The 18,980-nt window shown below is 42.4% G+C and overlaps 2 protein-coding genes across 2 annotated transcripts; one reads left to right on the top strand and one right to left on the bottom strand.

Annotated features, from left to right (window-relative positions):
• Positions 1–5,132: 5,132 nt before the first annotated feature.
• On the top strand, positions 5,133–6,364 carry LOC129752592 (tRNA (adenine(58)-N(1))-methyltransferase catalytic subunit TRMT61A). Its single transcript, XM_055748367.1, has 4 exons — positions 5,133–5,393; positions 5,452–5,881; positions 5,944–6,113; positions 6,171–6,364. The coding sequence occupies exons 1-4, from the start codon at positions 5,196–5,198 to the stop codon at positions 6,303–6,305; spliced, it is 933 nt and encodes a 310-aa protein (XP_055604342.1). The 5' UTR covers positions 5,133–5,195; the 3' UTR covers positions 6,306–6,364.
• A 632-nt stretch (positions 6,365–6,996) lies between these two features.
• LOC129753592 (DNA-dependent protein kinase catalytic subunit-like) lies at positions 6,997–16,477 on the bottom strand. The gene is made up of 4 exons (XM_055749426.1): positions 9,478–16,477; positions 9,210–9,403; positions 7,868–9,145; positions 6,997–7,805 (listed from the first exon to the last, which is right to left on the bottom strand). The coding sequence occupies exons 1-4, from the start codon at positions 16,475–16,477 to the stop codon at positions 7,044–7,046; spliced, it is 9,234 nt and encodes a 3,077-aa protein (XP_055605401.1). The 3' UTR covers positions 6,997–7,043.
• Positions 16,478–18,980: the final 2,503 nt, after the last annotated feature.

Genomic DNA, 18,980 nt, shown 5'->3' with positions numbered 1-18,980 from the left:
TTCTGAATCTGAATTCTGAATCTGAATTCTGAATCTGAATTCTGAATCTGAATTCTGAATCTGAATTCTGAATCTGAATTCTGAATCTGAATTCTGAATCTAAATTCTGAATGTGAATTCTGAATCTGAATTCTGAATCTGAATTCTGAATCTGAATTCTGAATCTGAATTCTGAATCTGAATTCTGAATCTGAATTCTGAATCTGAATTCTGAATCTGAATTCTGAATCTGAATTCTGAATCTGAATTCTGAATCTGAATTCTGAATCTGAATTCTGAATTCTGAATTCTGAATTCTGAATTCTGAATCTGAATTCTGAATCTGAATTCTGAATGTGAATTCTGAATCTGAATTCTGAATCTGAATTCTGAATCTGAATTCTGAATCTGAATTCTGAATCTGAATTCTGAATCTGAATTCTGAATCTGAATTCTGAATCTGAATTCTGAATCTGAATTCTGAATCTGAATTCTGAATCTGAATTCTGAATCTGAATTCTGAATCTGAATTCTGAATCTGAATTCTGAATTCTGAATCTGAATTCTGAATCTGAATTCTGAATCTGAATTCTGAATCTGAATTCTGAATCTGAATTCTGAATCTGAATTCTGAATCTGAATTCTGAATTCTGAATCTGAATTCTGAATCTGAATTCTGAATCTGAATTCTGAATCTGAATTCTGAATCTGAATTCTTAATCTGAATTCTGAATCTGAATCTGAATCTGAATTCTGAATCTGAATTCTGAATCTGAATTCTGAATCTGAATTCTGAATCTGAATTCTGAATATGAATTCTGAATCTGAATTCTGAATCTGAATTCTGAATCTGAATTCTGAATCTGAATTCTGAATCTGAATTCTGAATCTAAATTCTGAATCTGAATTCTGAATCTGATTTCTGAATCTGAATTCTGAATCTGAATTCTGAATCTGAATTCTGAATCTGAATTCTGAATCTGAATTCTGAATCTGAATTCTGAATCTGAATTCTGAATCTGAATTCTGAATCTGAATTCTGAATCTGAATTCTGAATCTGAATTCTGAATCTGAATTCTGAATATGAATTCTGAATATGAATTCTGAATCTGAATTCTGAATCTGAGTTCTGAATCTGAATTCTGAATCTGAATTCTGAATCTGAATTCTGAATCTGAATTCTGAATCTGAATTCTGAATCTGAATTCTGAATCTGAATTCTGAATCTGAATTCTGAATCTGAATTCTGAATCTGAATTCTGAACCTGAATTCTGAATCTGAATTCTGAAGCTGAATTCTGAATCTGAATTCTGAAGCTGAATTCTGAATCTGAATTCTGAATCTGAATTCTGAATGAATCGAATGAACTCGACAATTCACCCGAAATCCGCACACAGCACTGCGTTCCATCCATCGTCGCCTTGATCAGTCTGATCAGCTTCCCGGAAAAGCCGTTCTCGTCCATGATTTTCCATAGCTCGTTACGGTCGATCGTGTCGTATGCGGCTTTGAAGTCGATGAATAGATGATGCGTAGGGACTTGGTGTTCACGGCATTTTTGGAGGATTTGCCGCAATGTGAATATCTGGTCCGTCGTTGACCGTCCCTCCATGAAGCCGGCCTGATGACTTCCCACGAATCTGTTTGCTTGTGGCGTTAGGCGGCGGAGTAGGATTCGGGACAACACTTTGTAGGCGGCATTGAGGACAGTGATCGCTCGGTAGTTCTCACAGTCCAATTTGTCGCCCTTCTTGTAGATGGGGCATATTACCCCCTCCTTCCACTCCTCCGGTAGCTGTTCTATGTCCCAGATCCGGATTATCAACCGATGTAGGCAATCGGCCAACCTGTCCGGGCCCATTTTGATGAGTTCAGCTGCGATGCCATCCTTCCCAGCCGACTTGTTTCTATTCAGCTGGCGAATGGCTTCCTTAACTTCACACATCGTTGGGAGTGGCTCCTCTTCGTCGTTGGCTACGCCGGCGATGTACCTTCCCCCACCGTCTTGATCTCCTGCATGTGCGCCGTTCAGGTGTTCATTGAAGTGCTGCTTCCACCTTTTGATCACCTCACGATTGTCCGTCAGGATACCCCCGTCCTTATCTCGGCACATTTCGGCTTGCGGCACGAAGCCTTTGCGGGATGCGTTGAGTTTCTGATAGAACTTTCGTGTTTCTTGGGAACGATGCAGCTGCTCCAGCTCCTGGAGCTCCTCCTCCTCCAGGCGGCGCTTTTTCTCCTGGAAAAGTCGGACTCGCTGCCTCTTCCGCTGTCGGTGATTTTCCACATTTCGACGGGTGCCTCTTTGCACTACTGCCGCCCGCGCGGCATTTTCTTCGTCCATCACCCTCCTACACTCCTCGTCGAACCAGTCGTTCCGTCGAGATCGCTCCACATAACCGATGACGTTCTCCGCCGCACTGTTGATGGCTGTTTTGATGGTATCCCAACAGTCCTCGAGAGGGGCTTCGTCAAGCTCGCCCTCTGCCGGCAGCGCTGCTTCGACCGATTGCGCGTAGTCTGCCGCGACCTCAGGTTGCTTCAGTCGCGCGATGTTTAACCGAGGCGGGCGCCGGTTTCGCTTGTTGTTCACTACGGAGAGTTTTGGGCGCATCTTCACCATCACCAGATAATGGTCCGACTCGATGTTGGCGCCCCGACAGGATCTGACGTCGATGATGTCCGAAAAGTGCCGGCTGTCGATCAAAACGTGGTCGATCTGTGATTGCGTTTGGTACGGTGATCTCCAGGTGTACTTGTGTGGGAGGCGGTGCTGAAAAAAGGTACTACGTACGGCCATTCGTTTGGAGGCGGCGAAATCAATAAGTCTGAGGCCGTTTTCGTTGGTCAGCTGGTGCGCGCTGAACCTTCCAATTGTCGGTTTAAATTCCTCCTCCTGGCCGACCTGAGCATTGAAATCCCCGATGACGATCTTGATATCATGTTTTGGGCAACGGTCGTATTCACGCTCCAGCTGCGCGTAGAATTCGTCTTTGTCGTCAACGGTACTTCCGAGGTGAGGGCTGTGCACGTTGATGTACTGATGTTGAAGAACCGGCCCTTGATTCTCAACCGGCACATTCGTGGGTTGATCGGCCACCACCCGATCACGCGCTTTTGCATCTTTCCCATCACTATAAAAGCTGTTCCAAGCTCGTGTGTGTTGCCGCAGCTCTGGTAGATGGCACGACCATCTGGATACGTTCGTACCGTGGAGCCCTTCCAGCATACCTCCTGCAGCGCTACGATGTCGAATTTGCGGCTCTTCAATTCGTTGGAGAGCACGTGGGTACTGCCCACAAAATTTAGAGATCGGCAGTTCCATGTTCCAAGTTTCCAATCGCTAGTCCCTTTTCGTCGCGTAGGTCTTTGCCGATTTCCATCCGAAATTTGTTGTTCGTTATTCGTTGCTTATGTTTTTTTTAGTAGTCACAGGCTCGCAAGGCCCGCAGCTAACCCCACTATCTCGCAGGAGGACCGTCGTGATGTTGCTGTTTTGGGTCCCGAACACCACCAGGACGTTGTTGCACTCCGCACGCCGCCCCTAACATGGAGAACAGACGCGTACGAAGCCCCCTAACTCATTCTGCATGCGACCAAAGCATCCACCGGGGTTGGGTACCCGATCTCCGCTAAGGTTGCTCGCACCCCAGCTAGTACCACGGGGAGGTAGAGAATCGGAGTTGCAGACAAGAGGTGATATGACCACTACCCGAGGGTTGGGTGTATGGGGTCTCGAGTTGCACATTGTCTAATTCACTAGCCTGAAATTCTGAATCTGAATTCAATCTGAATTCTGAATCTGAATTCTGAATCTGAATTCTGAATCTGAATTCTGAATGTGAATTCTGAATCTGAATTCTGAATCTGAATTCTGAATCTGAATTCTGAATCTGAATTCTGAATCTGAATTCTGAATCTGAATTCTGAATCTGAATTCTGAATCTGAATTCTGAATCTGAATTCTGAATCTGAATTCTGAATCTGAATTCTGAATTCTGAATCTGAATTCTGAATCTGAATTCTGAATCTGAATTCTGAATCTGAATTCTGAATCTGAATTCTGAATCTAAATTCTGAATGTGAATTCTGAATCTGAATTCTGAATCTGAATTCTGAATTCTGAATCTGAATTCTGAATCTGAATTCTGAATCTGAATTCTGAATCTGAATTCTGAATCTGAATTCTGAATCTGAATTCTGAATCTGAATTCTGAATCTGAATTCTGAATCTGAATTCTGAATCTGAATTCTGAATCTGAATCTGAATTCTGAATCTGAATTCTGAATCTGAATTCTGAATCTGAATTCTGAATATGAATTCTGAATCTGAATTCTGAATCTGAATTCTGAATCTGAATTCTGAACCTGAATTCTGAATCTAAATTCTGAATCTGAATTCTGAATCTGAATTCTGAATTCTGAATCTGAATTCTGAATCTGAATTCTGAATCTGAATTCTGAATTCTGAATCTGAATTCTGAATCTGAATTCTGAATCTGAATTCTGAATCTGAATTCTGAATCTGAATTCTGAATTCTGAATCTGAATTCTGAATCTGAATTCTGAATCTGAATTCTGAATCTGAATTCTGAATCTGAATTCTGAATCTGAATTCTGAATCTGAATTCTGAATCTGAATTCCGAATCTGAATTCTGAATCTGAATTCTGAATCTGAATTCTGAATCTGAATTCTGAATCTGAATTCTGAATCTGAATCTGAATTCTGAATCTGAATTCTGAATCTGAATTCTGAATCTGAATCTGAATTCTGAATCTGAATTCTGAATCTGAATTCTGAATCTGAATTCTGAATCTGAATTCTGAATATGAATTCTGAATCTGAATTCTGAATCTGAATTCTGAATCTGAATTCTGAATCTGAATTCTTTTTTTTTTTTTTTTTGTATCGTTTATTTAGAGAGGGATTAACCTAGTGTTTTCACCCTCTAGTTTAAGTTTACAGTTTTACAATTTTTCAAATGAATTCTGAATCTGAATTGAACAACATGTTTCGTAGCACGTGGCCCCTCAGTTTGCGCGTACTTTTTTTTCTCTCTCAAGCTCTCGTGCTTGTTGAATGCTCTCTCTTCAACTGTCATTTTACACTCTCTCACGGAATGTTTACAAACAAGCTCCCCAACCGGCATTCCGTAAACAACAACAGTTCCACGCGTGTGTTTCGCATCCTACCGGAAAGAAAATCTTCCGAAATGAGTTTTGCCGAACCGAAAACCCTGATCGAGGAAGGAGACACCGTCATCCTGTACATGACGGTGACCAACATCTACGCCATCGAAGCCGTGCCCCAGATCCGGAACAAGAAAAACGAGATGATCGAATACGTTTTCCAGACAACGTACGGAGCTCTGAAAGTGAAGGATCTGATTGGGGTTCCCTATGGCTCGAAGGTGAGTTGTTTGATTTTTGTATTTGATTCCTTAGAGTTGATGTTAATTTTATGGACAGGTTGAGTTATCCAAGGGTTGGGCCCACGTGCTGCAACCAAATCCGGAACTGTGGACCCAAACGTTACCGCATCGGACGCAGATTCTCTACACACCGGATATCAGTATGATCCTCTATCAGCTGGAGATCAAACCAGGTAGTGTGGTGGTAGAATCGGGAACCGGATCCGGTTCATTGTCGCACTATTTTTTGCGAGCGATTCGGCCAAGCGGGTTTCTGTATACGTTTGACTTTCATGAAGAGCGGGTCCAGAAGGCTCGTGACGAGTTTGAGGCTCATGGTTTGGGTGAGTTTGTTAAAGTGACACAGCGAGACGTTTGCGAAAACGGATTCGGAGTGGAACTGGATGGAAAGGCAGATGCTGTCTTCTTGGATCTTCCGGCACCACAACAGGCCATTCCTCATGCGGTCAAAAGCATAAAGGAAACAGGTAAATGAAGGAATGTCTAAATCGAATTTGACTTTAATTAATGTGAATTTATAACTTTTCAGGTGGCCGTTTGTGCTCTTTCTCTCCTTGCATCGAACAATCCATGCGAGTGTGTGAGGCGCTGGAGCAGCACGGTTTTGTCGATATTCAGAATTTAGAAGTTCTACAAATCGAAGATGTGGTCCGGACGAAGAATGTTCCAGTGATGGATTTGGAATTTTTGAAACATAAGGTGAAACGAATACTTCAACTAATAATTGCTTGATAACAATTCATCTGTATTTTTTAGAAAACGGATTCCGAGACCGATACCAAAACACCTCGGGAAGTAAAAAAGTATACAACTTCCAGTGCTCCAAGTTCAATTGCCGGGCATACGGGTTATCTAACGGTGGCCGAGTTGCCACCGTTATTTGCAAGGTAACTTTTAATTCATTATGACTTATATTTTGAAGGAAAAATGTTAAATCAATTGACAAGTGACTTGAATGTATTATTCAATCCGATTGACCCTACAAAATTCATCCACTTTATGGATGAGAAGAGTATTTCTCATTTTCAGGCTTTAAAACCGTGTGAAAGTTACTAGACAAGATTGATAAGAAATTGCTTAAATGTTGATTATCAAGGAACTGATGGTGTTTCAGCGTAGAGTTGTTCCAAGATGAAATATATTGATATTTAATTTCTTTTTTTTCTATCAAAATGAGTTATAATTCATTACTCGTAGGATGTTTCAACAATATTTCAAACTGCATCAAAAAATCTACGGCCATAGCTTTTTTTTTTTTCTTTATTTAGCTTATATTAACCGTATAAGTTCGAAAACTGTTGTCGGCTACTCAGTTCGTATTAAGTTAAAAATGTATTAGCTAGCTAAATTATATCAGTTTTTGATCCTCATATCTCGAAGCTCAATTGCGCGGTATCTATTTGCAGATTACCTTATTAAGGATGAAGCGATCGTTTGTGTGAACCATATCAACGAGATTAAGTTCAAGGCCGTAGATTGTAGAAACGCTACTCGGTCCTAGATCGTCGCCGATCTCATTAATTGTAAGATTTCCTGTCCAAAAAAACTAGGTGTCATCAAAGCCTAAATAAAAAAAAATCGCTTAAACATCTATAATACTGTATTAAACAACAAGCATAAATCAACAAACTAGAACCACGGGAACCACCCGCTGTAGGCGATTCCCAAAGCAGATCCACTCGTGGCGGCTTCCAGCAAACACTTTGACTGCTGTTCAACACTCAAGTTGCCCTCTGGCATGGGCGGTTGGTCCACTTGAAGTAGCTTTAAATAACCATTCATGAACTCCGCATTTCTAGCGACCTGCCCAAGTCGTAGTTCTTCTGCTATCAGCACCTTCGGATTGGCCCCATTCAGCTTCCGTATTGCGATTTTGATCCGAGTCTGTGGATCCCAACTCAAAGCAGCCTTACTGTTGTCCTGATTGAACCGATACCGGGCTACTTCCAGCCAGTCCATGGTAGGTTCTCGAACAAACACCTCGAGACAAGACTTCAAAAGCTTCCTCGAATCCCTCAAACAGGTCAAGCTGTAGACTAAGCACTTGTGCATCAAGCCAGATGTCCGCATCGGCTCCATAACGTTTACGAACTGAGGCGTCAACCGGAAAGGTACCAGCTCCGGTATGGCCTGATCCCGGGTACCGGCACCGAACACAATCCCAAAATCAACTCCAGCCAGCTTTCCATTGCTTCGATCAATGAGAAGGTTCGAAGTATGACGATCACCAATGCCAAGCGCCCAACAGCACACATTCATAGCCATCAAGCTTTTGGCGAAGTTACCCCGCAGATTGTAGAACGACTCCGGCGAAACGGACATGTCGAACAGGGCCCGTTTGAGGGAGTCTTCCTTGATTTTGTATCGCAGGGCGTTGAATTTTAATTTGATCTGAAAAAAAAGCGCAAAGTTGTTGAAATTTGGTTAGGTCCAAAATTTAAGACTAATTTTACCTTTTCTGGTGTGCTCATGACGGCCGCCTTTCCATAAATGGCCGAAGGTCTTCGCTCATCAGTGGTCCCAGCCGCCTGCATCAGAAACTGAGCGTACTCTTGTTTGATCTGCTCCGTAACATCTCCAGCAGGATTGAACCGAATCATGGACCGCACAGCAACATTTTTGATCGAGGAGGTGTTCGGAATCCAGCTGAGGATTCCGAAATCGGATCTAATCGGGATAACTTCGTAGGTTCGCACCGATAACTGGTGCTCCCGGCAGCGTTGATCCAGTGACATCTGGTGTGAAATAGTGTCCAGCAGCTGTTGGACTCGTTGATCCTGGCGCAAATCTTCTCCGTATTTGGCCAGGAAGTCGTAGGTTTTGCCATCGCTACCGTTGATCTGTAGCCGAAGTGGCCTTCGTAACGTGTCGTACAACTCCAGTTGACCACCGATTTTGACGATTCTCACGTGGTTCACAACATTCGGCTTGTGGTCCACGTTGTACTGACCCGGGATTTCCAACATGTCTTCGCGTTCATTGAAATGGTAGTTACTCAACCAAGGAGAATATCTAATAAGATCTAGGATGTTATTCTTCGGAATCAACTTCTTCACTTCCTGACGCAACATTTCAAGATGCCTGTAGATTTCGGTTTTTTGCTTTACAAAATCAAACTCCAAAAGCTTAAGCCACTGATCTTTAAAAGGAATCAATTTCTGGTGTTCGCGGCCAAGATCTGACGAATTTCTCTGGAATACGTCGTCCGCCGAATCCTGAACCATTTTACGGAACTCTTCCTCGGAGAGTGGCTCCGAAATATCGGACAATGAGTTCATCAGCTCGAAGATCATTTTATCGACCTTCATACAGGGAACAACGATCTGAGCGAGTTCACTGGAGAACCTGTCCAACTTGGGGAATGTTAACAGGTTGTTGATTTTAGCCAAGGTTGATCCGAGCTCCAAAATTCCAGATATTTTCTGGTGAGTTTTCAACGCTAGCCTTGCTGGGTAGTAAATGGCCAAAGGATAAACTTTTGCTATTCGCAGAAGTAGGTTTTCCAGGTAGGATTTTTCGTTCCAATTTACGTAAGATAAGATTTGTGGGATCCACCTCAGAAACATCCATTCGGGTACCAAACTACTGGCTTCGATGAACTGATCCTGTAAAGATCCATCTTGTAAGAACGGTAGTTGAAGCAGGTAGGGGAACAGCTGTCTGGCAGGTTTGGAACCATGTTGCATGGCTGCTAGCAACCCATTTATCAGGTGACGTTCCGAGTTAAGAGTCTGGAAAAAAAGGATTAGTTCAGTATGAATTTCTTGAAATTTTTTACACGCAACAGGTAGTTACCTCGCCAAGAGGCTCATGTTCCAAGCCATCGTAGCAAAACTGCGCCAGTTTGAAGTGACATTCTGCCAGCAATGTAACGTCTACCGAGGACAGCATGGTGTTCGATGAGGTGTCCAAGATCCCACGATTTGCCAAGTCTACCGATCTTTGAAGACAGTCCAACGAAAATTTACCTAATGCATCTTGCAGAGATACTGTAAACGGAAAATATCGTATCAACATTTAGTTTTGAATTGAAAAGTAATGATTGTTGTTGAAGTGAACTTACCTTCATCGCTATAGGGCAGCGACTTCCGCATCTCTTCCTCATTTAGATGTGTAGCGGCACCGCGTAACTTTTCCGTAAGAAGGAATAGCTCTTGTAACCCTGTTATCTTTACGACCAGGTAATCAGACAGATTTTCTTCTTCTAACAAGGCCTTCAATCTCCGGAAGTTTACAACTCCACGTTGTCCATTAATAGCTGTTATATTTCCTTCCAGATCAGCAATTCGCTTCATTTTCAACTGAGAAATTCTCCATCGATAACCTCGTTCGGTTAGCTCCTCGGCTACCATATCCAAGCGCTTGATTATCTTTCGAGCGAATTTCATGTTGTTTTGCTCGAACGAAGCATCGAAAAGTCGCAATTCGGTTTCGAATATCCCATCGTTGAGTTCCTTCACAAAATCGAACTGCAAAATTCCATCATCCGCTGACGCCTCCAGTAAAGTGTCCAACTTATTTAGCACGAACTTACGATACACAAGTAACGTATCCCAAATCAGTAGGGAATCCGCTTTACTGGGGTTTGAATTCTGCCATACGGTAACCAAATTCTTCAACGCCCTCGTTTGCAGTCGCTCGCTCAACAGGTGACTGTATCCATTGACCTCGGAAATTTTACGGACATCCAACAGTTTTTTTATCCTCAATTTATCGGAGAGCGGATCCAGGTAACTCCATTCATCCAAGAACTGACGCATAACTTGGTCCGAGTAGAGCTTAGCCCTCGAGTATTCACCACTTGCAACCTGTAACATGGTAATTTCTTCACCGAAGTTCGACTTCAAATGCTCTACACGATCGGGAGCACGCATCCAAGCCTCCAACATTACGATGAACCCTCTACCTCGTTCGTCACCTGCCAAATTCAGCCGCGTATTAGCGTGGACGTACTTTGGCAAAATGTTCTCCATATTCCAGTCGTCCAACCACAGATCCTCGGAACTTCCATCGACCTGTCTTTCCAAAACCGGAATCAACTCCTCCCACATTCCCATCTGAGCGTAGCAATCGAAGTACGACTGATAGCAGAAGCTCTGCTCCGCCAGGCGAGATTGATTCTCCAAGATCATCCGGTGGTACAGGTCCCGGGCCCGATTGAAGTTCCCACAATTTTCCAACTCAATCGCCTCCTTCAACCGCGGATCACTATCCATTTTATCTGAGAAAATATCCGCCAGAATATCGTGTTCATTCAGCACATGGTACAGTTCGGCCAATTTGATCCAGTGAAGTGCTTCCGATGTTAACGCCCAAGACGAGGACCGAATGGATTCGTCGGGAAAGTCGTATTCGTGTAGTTTGTTTTCCAAATAGAGAACTCCCATGGTCATCATATTTGCGCCACATGCAACCGTTGTCAAATTTTCTGGAGACAAATCGAAGACACGAGGTCGCTTCATGGCAAGTTCAATCAACGCGCCGAAGAGAACCGAGTCACAACTCTTGGTCTCGGAAAAGATTTGTTGAATACTTTGGTTGATCGGGGTGATTAGTTCACTAGTGTTTTGGTCGTTTTGTTCCCATTCCTGTAGTATTCCGTCGAATACGGCGACGAAAACCTGCCGACCCAAAACCGAATCCCTTCTACATAAGGCTTGCAAAGGCATCAACAGCGCTAAGCTATTGATCAACAAATCCGGAAAGTCTCCAATACGGTACCTTCGATACAAAACAACTTCGCCTTGTTTCCGCTTGAAGCTATCAGCTTTTCGAACGGTCTCGTAGCTATGCCTTTCAATGGCCTTCAACGCTTGATCACGTGCAGATCGATCTTTATCTTTGAGAATTCGCTTCCTCAAACTGTCGAAAGATTTTGGACCGCTGCTTACTGTAGATCCAACCGATGGAGCTGCTCGCCTCGAACGGCGATCCAGAACCGGTGGCATTGTTTCGAACATCAACGAATTCTGTGAAGGCAAGGTGAAACTGCTAGCCGTCTGGGACATCACCATAGGATCCAGGGTGGGCTCGAATACGTTGCCCACCGAGCCAAACTGCGTTGCCTTGATCAGTCGCTCCATCTGGGATCCTTCGCCACCGGCGAACAGACGCTGTTGGGATTCAACAAAAAGTGGAGCCGATGCGAAGGAGTTACGCTGCCGCCAGCGGGTGTCGATGGTGAACTCGGTTAACTTGACGTCTGCTTCGTATTCGTGTTGGAATATTCTCCGCTTTGATTCGGTGTTTTTGATTGCGGGGTCCAGTAGGATGTGAGTTGCGTAGCCGATGAAATGTGACTCTTGCGAGGGGTCGTACAGATTGGCTAGAATGCTCTGGAAACGAGTATCGATTTCCTGAGGAAAATTGGGTTCTTTGGTCCAAAAGTCGAACATCCGATTCTGAATCGCTTGGTTAGAGTCATTTAGACCTTGAAGCAGGGCTTTTCGAATTTTGAGCTTGGTTGGTTCCGTTAGTTGGGTAAGGGAGTTGTCATGAATGAACATCAATATCTCGAACACTACATCACGTACTTCGGACTGTTCATTGGATGTCATGACAGTGATGTTATCACTCAAATCTTCCAAATTTTCTGCGGACATCAGCGTCAAGGACTTGTTGATCAAGTGAAGAGCTAGTAGCTGATAGTGACGATCTTTTAGCATACCCTTCAAATCCAGAGAAATCAATTCTCGATGAACTTGCTCTTTGAAGACTTCTACCCTGGACAGGAGCATCTCTAGAAAGATTTTCTTGATCGGACCCGATGAACTTGGAATCGAGTGAGCGATGATGGGAAGAAACGAATCCACGATCCTAGGGAAATTTTTGTGTATTCCATAGATAACATCCACAAACTTTTTCTCCTGCTTCTTTCGCATAACTGTTAGTTTTGCGATGAACTCACCTTGGAATCGCTCATCATCTTTCTCTTCTCCATTTGGGTAGATATTTTGAAGGCACATCCCCAGCAACTCCGAAGCAGGTCGATAAACGGCTACTCTTTCCGAATCCAAGCATCTGAAGATGGCTCGTATGAAATCAAACTTAGTTGTTTCGCTCCATGGGACCAACCCATTAGCCATTACGATCGCATTGACCTGCAGCCCGCACAAATTCTGCATCGATTCCGGATCCTGACTGGGTCCGATCATATCGTAGAGAAGTTGTACCGGTAGCCCAACAACGGATTTCCACCTTTCAATTAAATTTTTAGTTAGCTCCAAGTTCAATCGGAAAACTTCTCGCCTGAGGTGAAAACAGTTCCGCACCACGAACTTGATCAACCTTGAGGCCAAACTGATCTCGTCGCAACTACTCGGCTGGAATACGTCACTCCACTCGATGATCAGTGCTAGCAAATCGGTAACGAACGTATTGAGCTGGCTGGAGATGCACTCATCGACGATTACCTGCATCAGTGCCGGAACCAGAGATTTAGCATAAGGTTTCAACCAGATCCGACAGTTATCCACGACCTTAGCCAGAAATAGCCTGACGTTCTTGTGCTGCTGTTCGTCTTGTAGCGAAGATGAAAGGAATTTGACCCAAGGGGGAAGTACGAAGCGATCTCCTTCCGGTGTAGGAGTAATTTTGTTTTCGTGCATGTGCTGAATTAAGGCACAGATCATGGGCATCGTTTCGTGGTCATTGATCTTTGAGTGTTCTAGTGACACGGTTACTCGACGCTGCTGTTGAAATGTGAGTTCTTCGATTTCTCTTGCAGCTGCTTCTTGGGTTGTGCGAACTATCGAGAAGTTTAGGTCTAGCTTGGTGACATCTTGGCTAAGGGACGACTCAAATACGCTGGTCATTTGGATGTACTTAAATCGTTTGGAGGAAGTATTAGCTGAATCGCTGGTCAATCGACGTATCGAAACGATCTTGTCTTTAATTTTGGGATAGTCTTCCAACTCTTGGTTGAGATCATCGTAAAGATGTTCTTCGGAACAGTTGATCAACTTCCTCCAGATATATTCATTTTTGTCTTTGTTTTCTCGAAACAGCAACACGTTGTAGAGCTGTAGATCATCTTTGGTATTGCTAATGATTGCAATTAAAGCTTGGTAAGCTGCACATTGATAAAGCCGGAATAGTTCCGCTGTAGGTGTATCCGGAGTTAAGAACACTTCCGAACGACATGCGTAGGCTTTTTTCGTCAGATCGGTGATCATTCGATTGCCACTGACCTTTCCACCTTCACTGTAGAGCGTTTCAGCAACCATGCAATCATCCGAAAGTACGATATCCCGAGGTAGAATCGCTACGTATAGCTCGATCAGCCGAAATCCTCCCAGACGATTCACCAAAGCCTGTTCTGCCTCCCAACCGGATCCGTATTGACCGTAGTTGCTACGGATCAGCTCGTTGACCTTTTTCATGTTGATTTTGTAGAAGGTGATTATGGTTTCAACGCTACACAATCGTAGTCCAGTTGTCAAAAACCGCTTCAACACCGTGAGTCGAATAGACGGTTCTAGGGATTCGTCACAGAATTTGTTGAATATCAACTTAAGATTGTAGCACTGTTGAGTGCTGTTTTGAATCCTCATGTATTCCCCGAAAGCTGTACGAATTTTGTGCTCCGCAATATGTTCTCCATCAGCGGCTGTAGCGTCGATTACTGCGCGTAGCAGAACCGGCGACCTAGAAACTACCATGGCGTCCAGGAGAGCTGCAATACAGTTCTCAAAACTAACTCGCTCGACGCTGTTTGGGACAAACTCAGACGATCGTAATGGGAAGTGTTGATTCTGAAGCTTTTGTAAAGTTGCCGAGATTTCCGCAGACTCATTATCATTTCCACCTACCAAGGTAGGCAATAGAAAGATAGCTTTCGCCTTCAGATCAATCGAATTCTGTTGCTTGCCTATCAACTCGAGCAGCCACGGTTTCAATCCGGCAGCCTTCGCTCCTATTTGATCTAATGGTATAGGACTAGCCATCGCGATGTTCGAAATCAATTCAATCAAGCAGAGATCTGTGCAACCAAATTTGTTGTCAAACTGTTGAGCATTCGAATAGAGTTTAGGCCAGCTGCTCAACAACTTCTCGGTTATATTCGTCAACACAACTACATCTGATCGCTTCTGCTGGTAGTTGAAATCCAGGAAATTACACAACAATTTTAAGATCATCAAAAAGTTCGATGCATCGGATTTCTCAACTAACAAACTGAAGTTGTCCGCAAAATTCTTTGCGAAATGTTCGAATATTGCGTCCTCAAACGTAGACGCAAAATGCTCTCCATGAAGAATGAATGATCTGCTGCCTGGTTGCTGAAACAGTCCCAACTTGTCATCGTTCAGCATCAATTGTACAATCAATGGCATCGGGGTTGCTTTGAACAGCAGAGCAATACGAAGAACCGTCAAACAAAACCGCTTCACCGATGGAGTCAGACGGGCTAAGAATGTCTCTTCCAACCTCCTTTCTTTTAAACCGTTGAACAGTTCGTGTATGACCGTGTCCGAAACCGTCTCCAAGAAATCTTTTGTCCGTGGGCCGAAGTAACTGGCGTAAATTCGATAGCGTCGCGCAATAACCAACACTCCCCCGACGAAATTGCTATCTTCCATCCCGATCGTGTCGCCCTTCATCAACACTGGTAACCGATCCGAGATATCCTTCATAATATTCCCCAACTTCGTAGCTACCCTCTGGTAGATCCTTTCCTTGAACTGCACATTTTCAAACGATTCAATCTTGTCCAACAGCTCTTCCACTCGTTTCGGCAACCTGACAATCGTTTCCTGACACGATCGAAAATCAAAACCCATACTCTGTGGTTGATAGATCAAGTCCACGATGAAGTCGCACAATTCCTGTGATTCCCAGAAGCTGTCCTGTATAACGTGATGACATTTTTTCTCAAGAATCAAACTCAGCAAATCCACGATCCTCACGATGATTGTACATTTTAGGACACTAAACTTGATGATTTTGTCTGTGCAAATTCGGAACTCAATGCTAGCGTGGCTTTCGTCAACAACTTCCGGTCGAATCGTAGTCATGATTGCGAACATGCTGGCATTAGCCATTGTTGAAATGAAATATTGAATGGCTTCGAAGATGTTTGACTTCCCCAATATACCTTCTGGACTCTTTAGCAATGAATTCTTCATCATCCAGTAGAACATTTCCAACGAGGAGACAAAGTATTCCATCCATAAATAAATGTTACTGATCAACGGTAGCTTATGGTCAGCGATAAACCTCAAATCACTCGCATTTCTTATTCCCTGGCTTACATCTTTGTGATCGCAGACATCCAAGATAGCTTGTTCCTCCAAAAATTTCTCCACAAACTCCCCTGCAGTTCTGCACCCATCCACGCTTGTAGCCAGCTTCGGGAAAATCTCCATACACTTGCTCCTATAGGTAGCTCCCCGACTTCCACACTGTCCAAACAGCCACCGAACCAAATCTTTCATCAACCCTCCTCCGAAAGCCCTCGGAACAACCCGTACCGAACTCGACCGATTGAAAATCGCCTTCCTCACCACCAACACCCGCACCAAATGATCGATCGATGCCGACAGCTGCTCTAAATTGGTAACGGTACGATCAAAGTCTTCGGTCATCACAAAGTTCACGCAAAACACGTAAAAAAGGTCGAACCAAACTCGCTCGATGTGCGCTTCCTCCTCCCGCAAAATCCTATAGATATTATTGAACGCCAAAGCTGCACCCTGCCTCCGATTCGGATTCGAGTCCAAACAGTACACGTGCAGCTTTTCCAAAATCATAGACAAATTGGCAGCAGCCGTGGAAGCTCCTTCAACCCTTTGATCCGATCGCGTTTGCCGGATTGTCCACAGCAAAAATTCGCGAATACATCGAGCGGCTAAATCGCGAATGCCCGTATCCGAGGGATGGGAGATCGAGTTCATTAGACAGTTGACGAACACTTCTGTCCCCTTCAGGTTGATCTTCGATGGTTGCGTCAGGTAGTGGATGATCTGGAACGTTAACGGCTCGAACATTTGGCACACCGCAAGATCCGGATCGGTACTCAGCTGCATCAGGTGACCACACAATTCGGTCCTGGAAAAGAAAATCATCGTTTCGATATCTTGAGGGTCGAAATCTATACAATATTTTCTAGACTGAGCCTTTTTTTCGGTTACATTTTTCACAAGTAAGTATATAAAAATTTCAGAGTACGCTATAAATGAAACAGATAACATAGACTTTAGATCTTTCGAAATGGAAGGAACCAGTTAATTCTAGTTCTTCTCGTCAAGCTACAGCCTTTAGGAGGTCGTCGAACTGTAAACTATTGGGAAGTCGACGCTCGTGGAGTCAAAGTTGAAAATCTATTGTTAGGCCGAGAGCCCGATAGCTTTCGAATCGGAAATCCTTGAGTAAGTCTTTGGACTATGTCGTCTAACCGTCAGGGCTGGTAGCGAGTCACTTTTTAGTGACTTGGTCACTTTTTTTGGGTCAGTCACTAAAAAGTCACTTTTTTCATCATTTGGTCACTAAAGTCACTATTTTCCGGAAAATGGTCACTTTTATCACCAAAAGTCACTTTTTTCACCGATAATAAACCAATGAAAGAGTAATTTGAATTGCGCGTGTCGATATTGACGGTAGTAACGGTAAATTACTTGATCAGTCAGTCAGAAATTTTTTTCGCCTCCGGCGGAATTTCGGCATGAATCACCCTTGGCTTGAGACATTTCGATCTACGACATTCACATTATTTGACGTTCGTGAATTGAAACTAATGCCGTTTTCGTTTTTCTCCACTGGCGCGGGGCAAAACTTTCTCCGAATAAACAAACAGAATCGTCACCCGGGACGATGCAAATATATGGTTGCTATAGTCAACCTTATGCTTACCCCCAACACTGACAACTTCTACGGGTTGCAACCGCCTGCTTGAGGTTCAAACCTCGGGCAAAACTTGTGGACTTCTGAATTAATAAACGAACACAAAAACAGCAGTTCGGGCAAAACTCGTGGATAACTAGGTTACCACTGGTAATAAACGAAAACACTATAACTTTGATTGTAGATTCTAGTTTTTAGTTCAATCAACCTTTTGTATTGGAACTCAAAACTTGATATACAAAAACCCTATCTCGTCTTTAGTTAGAATGGGTTTTTATGAAGAAGTGTAACTAAGATTGAGATTGAAACGAACCATTTTTTTTATGAAAAAAAAATCTTTTATGTCATAACAAATGTTATGATGATATGAAATATTCTTTAAAAAACAATTTCAGACTCAATTTTATTCGGTGTTTTTCGTTCTTCTAAATACTTAAAAAAAGGGTTGTAAAAATTTACACAAGGCCACAAAAATTACATTTTTTTAGGTGCAATGAATTTAAACGGTAATTTCAACTTATTTGGGTTCCCCGAATCTAAATATGTATGCAATATTTCTATCAGCTTTTATATTCATTATTATTTATTTCGTCTTTGGTTTAATTACCGTACAGACTGATGACTTAAAAACTAGGAAATTCTTCTTAAGCCTATTTTAAAACGACGTTTGCACATACTAAAATTAAACAAATTATACACTAAATTAAAAAGTTCACAACACTTGTCAATAGGGTGGTTTTGGCCATAGGCAGTACGGTGGCGAGGAATAGAAAGAAACTGGCGTTGTCGAAGTGTTCTCGTTGGTACATAAATGTTAACACGTTGTAGAATGTAAGCACAGTCAATACGGTTGGTCAATGTGTCGAATATAAAACCTTGCTGCAGTTCGACGCGCCGCTTTTCGAGTGAGGTTAGACATATCAGAGCACACCTTTCCTCGTACGGTGGTTTTGTTATTGAAATGAAAATAATTTAAAATCTTTAGAGAAGTTTCTGCACTTTCTTTTTACAAAAACTCAAATCAAAAACATATTATTTAGAAATAAAAGTTTTATATGAATTAATGAGCTTTAAATAGAATCAAGTTTTTTACACTTTCTGCTGTGATGTCAAAAATACTTGTAATGACATTTTTCCATAATCAGTTATCTATCAATTTTACTAGTAATAAACTCTTTATTACCAAAACTCAATGGCCGAATTTGACAAAATTTCTAGTTGAGGACACTATTTACCAAATCAATAATTGAAAAAATAAGCACCAAAATGGTTATGATGAAACATGTTTATTGAAAAAACTCTTCCTGAAATGTTTTTAAAAACTAATCTTTTTTATTTCCATACTGTTTTTTCAATTTTTTGAATAAATCTACCGAATTTTATTGTACAGTTTTTTTTCAATTTTATAATCAACTTGCCGGATTTTTTTTAATCAAACTTTTTAATTTTTTAAGACATATTTTTAACAATTGTTTCCTTGTTTTTAAATTCTAAATTTTCGTGTTCTTCAACCATACGCCTTTAACTCCAAATTTTAAATAAAAAAAACATAATTTCAACCTTCTGTTCTTTCAGGACCCAATATTTTAATCAAAAGAGACAAAATACTCAGAGCTTGTAATTCAAAGCTTAAAAACCTGCGATTGAAACTTTAAAAACTTTTTATTAATATTTTTTATATGAAATCATATATTTGGATCGATCATGATTTTTAAATTAATCTCAAAA

The sequence above is a fragment of the Uranotaenia lowii genome, chromosome 3 (genome assembly GCF_029784155.1).
Source record: "Uranotaenia lowii strain MFRU-FL chromosome 3, ASM2978415v1, whole genome shotgun sequence".
NCBI classification, from domain to species: Eukaryota; Metazoa; Arthropoda; class Insecta; order Diptera; family Culicidae; genus Uranotaenia; species Uranotaenia lowii.
The sequence above is the reverse complement of the archived record's forward strand: the minus strand, read 5'-3'. Positions and strand labels throughout refer to the sequence as shown.

Excerpts from the sequence above, each read along its gene's own strand:
- LOC129753592 (XM_055749426.1), bottom strand. The coding sequence starts at position 16,477 with ATGATTTTCTTTTCCAGGACCGAATTGTGTGGTCACCTGATGCAGCTG. Across the intron at positions 9,146-9,209 it reads AACATGAGCCTCTTGGCGAG|ACTCTTAACTCGGAACGTCA; the intron begins GTAACTACCTGT and ends CTTTTTTTCCAG. Across the intron at positions 7,806-7,867 it reads TCATGAGCACACCAGAAAAG|ATCAAATTAAAATTCAACGC; the intron begins GTAAAATTAGTC and ends CTTTTTTTTCAG.
- LOC129752592 (XM_055748367.1), top strand. The coding sequence starts at position 5,196 with ATGAGTTTTGCCGAACCGAAAACCCTGATCGAGGAAGGAGACACCGTC. Across the intron at positions 5,882-5,943 it reads CAAAAGCATAAAGGAAACAG|GTGGCCGTTTGTGCTCTTTC; the intron begins GTAAATGAAGGA and ends ATAACTTTTCAG. Across the intron at positions 6,114-6,170 it reads TGGAATTTTTGAAACATAAG|AAAACGGATTCCGAGACCGA; the intron begins GTGAAACGAATA and ends TGTATTTTTTAG.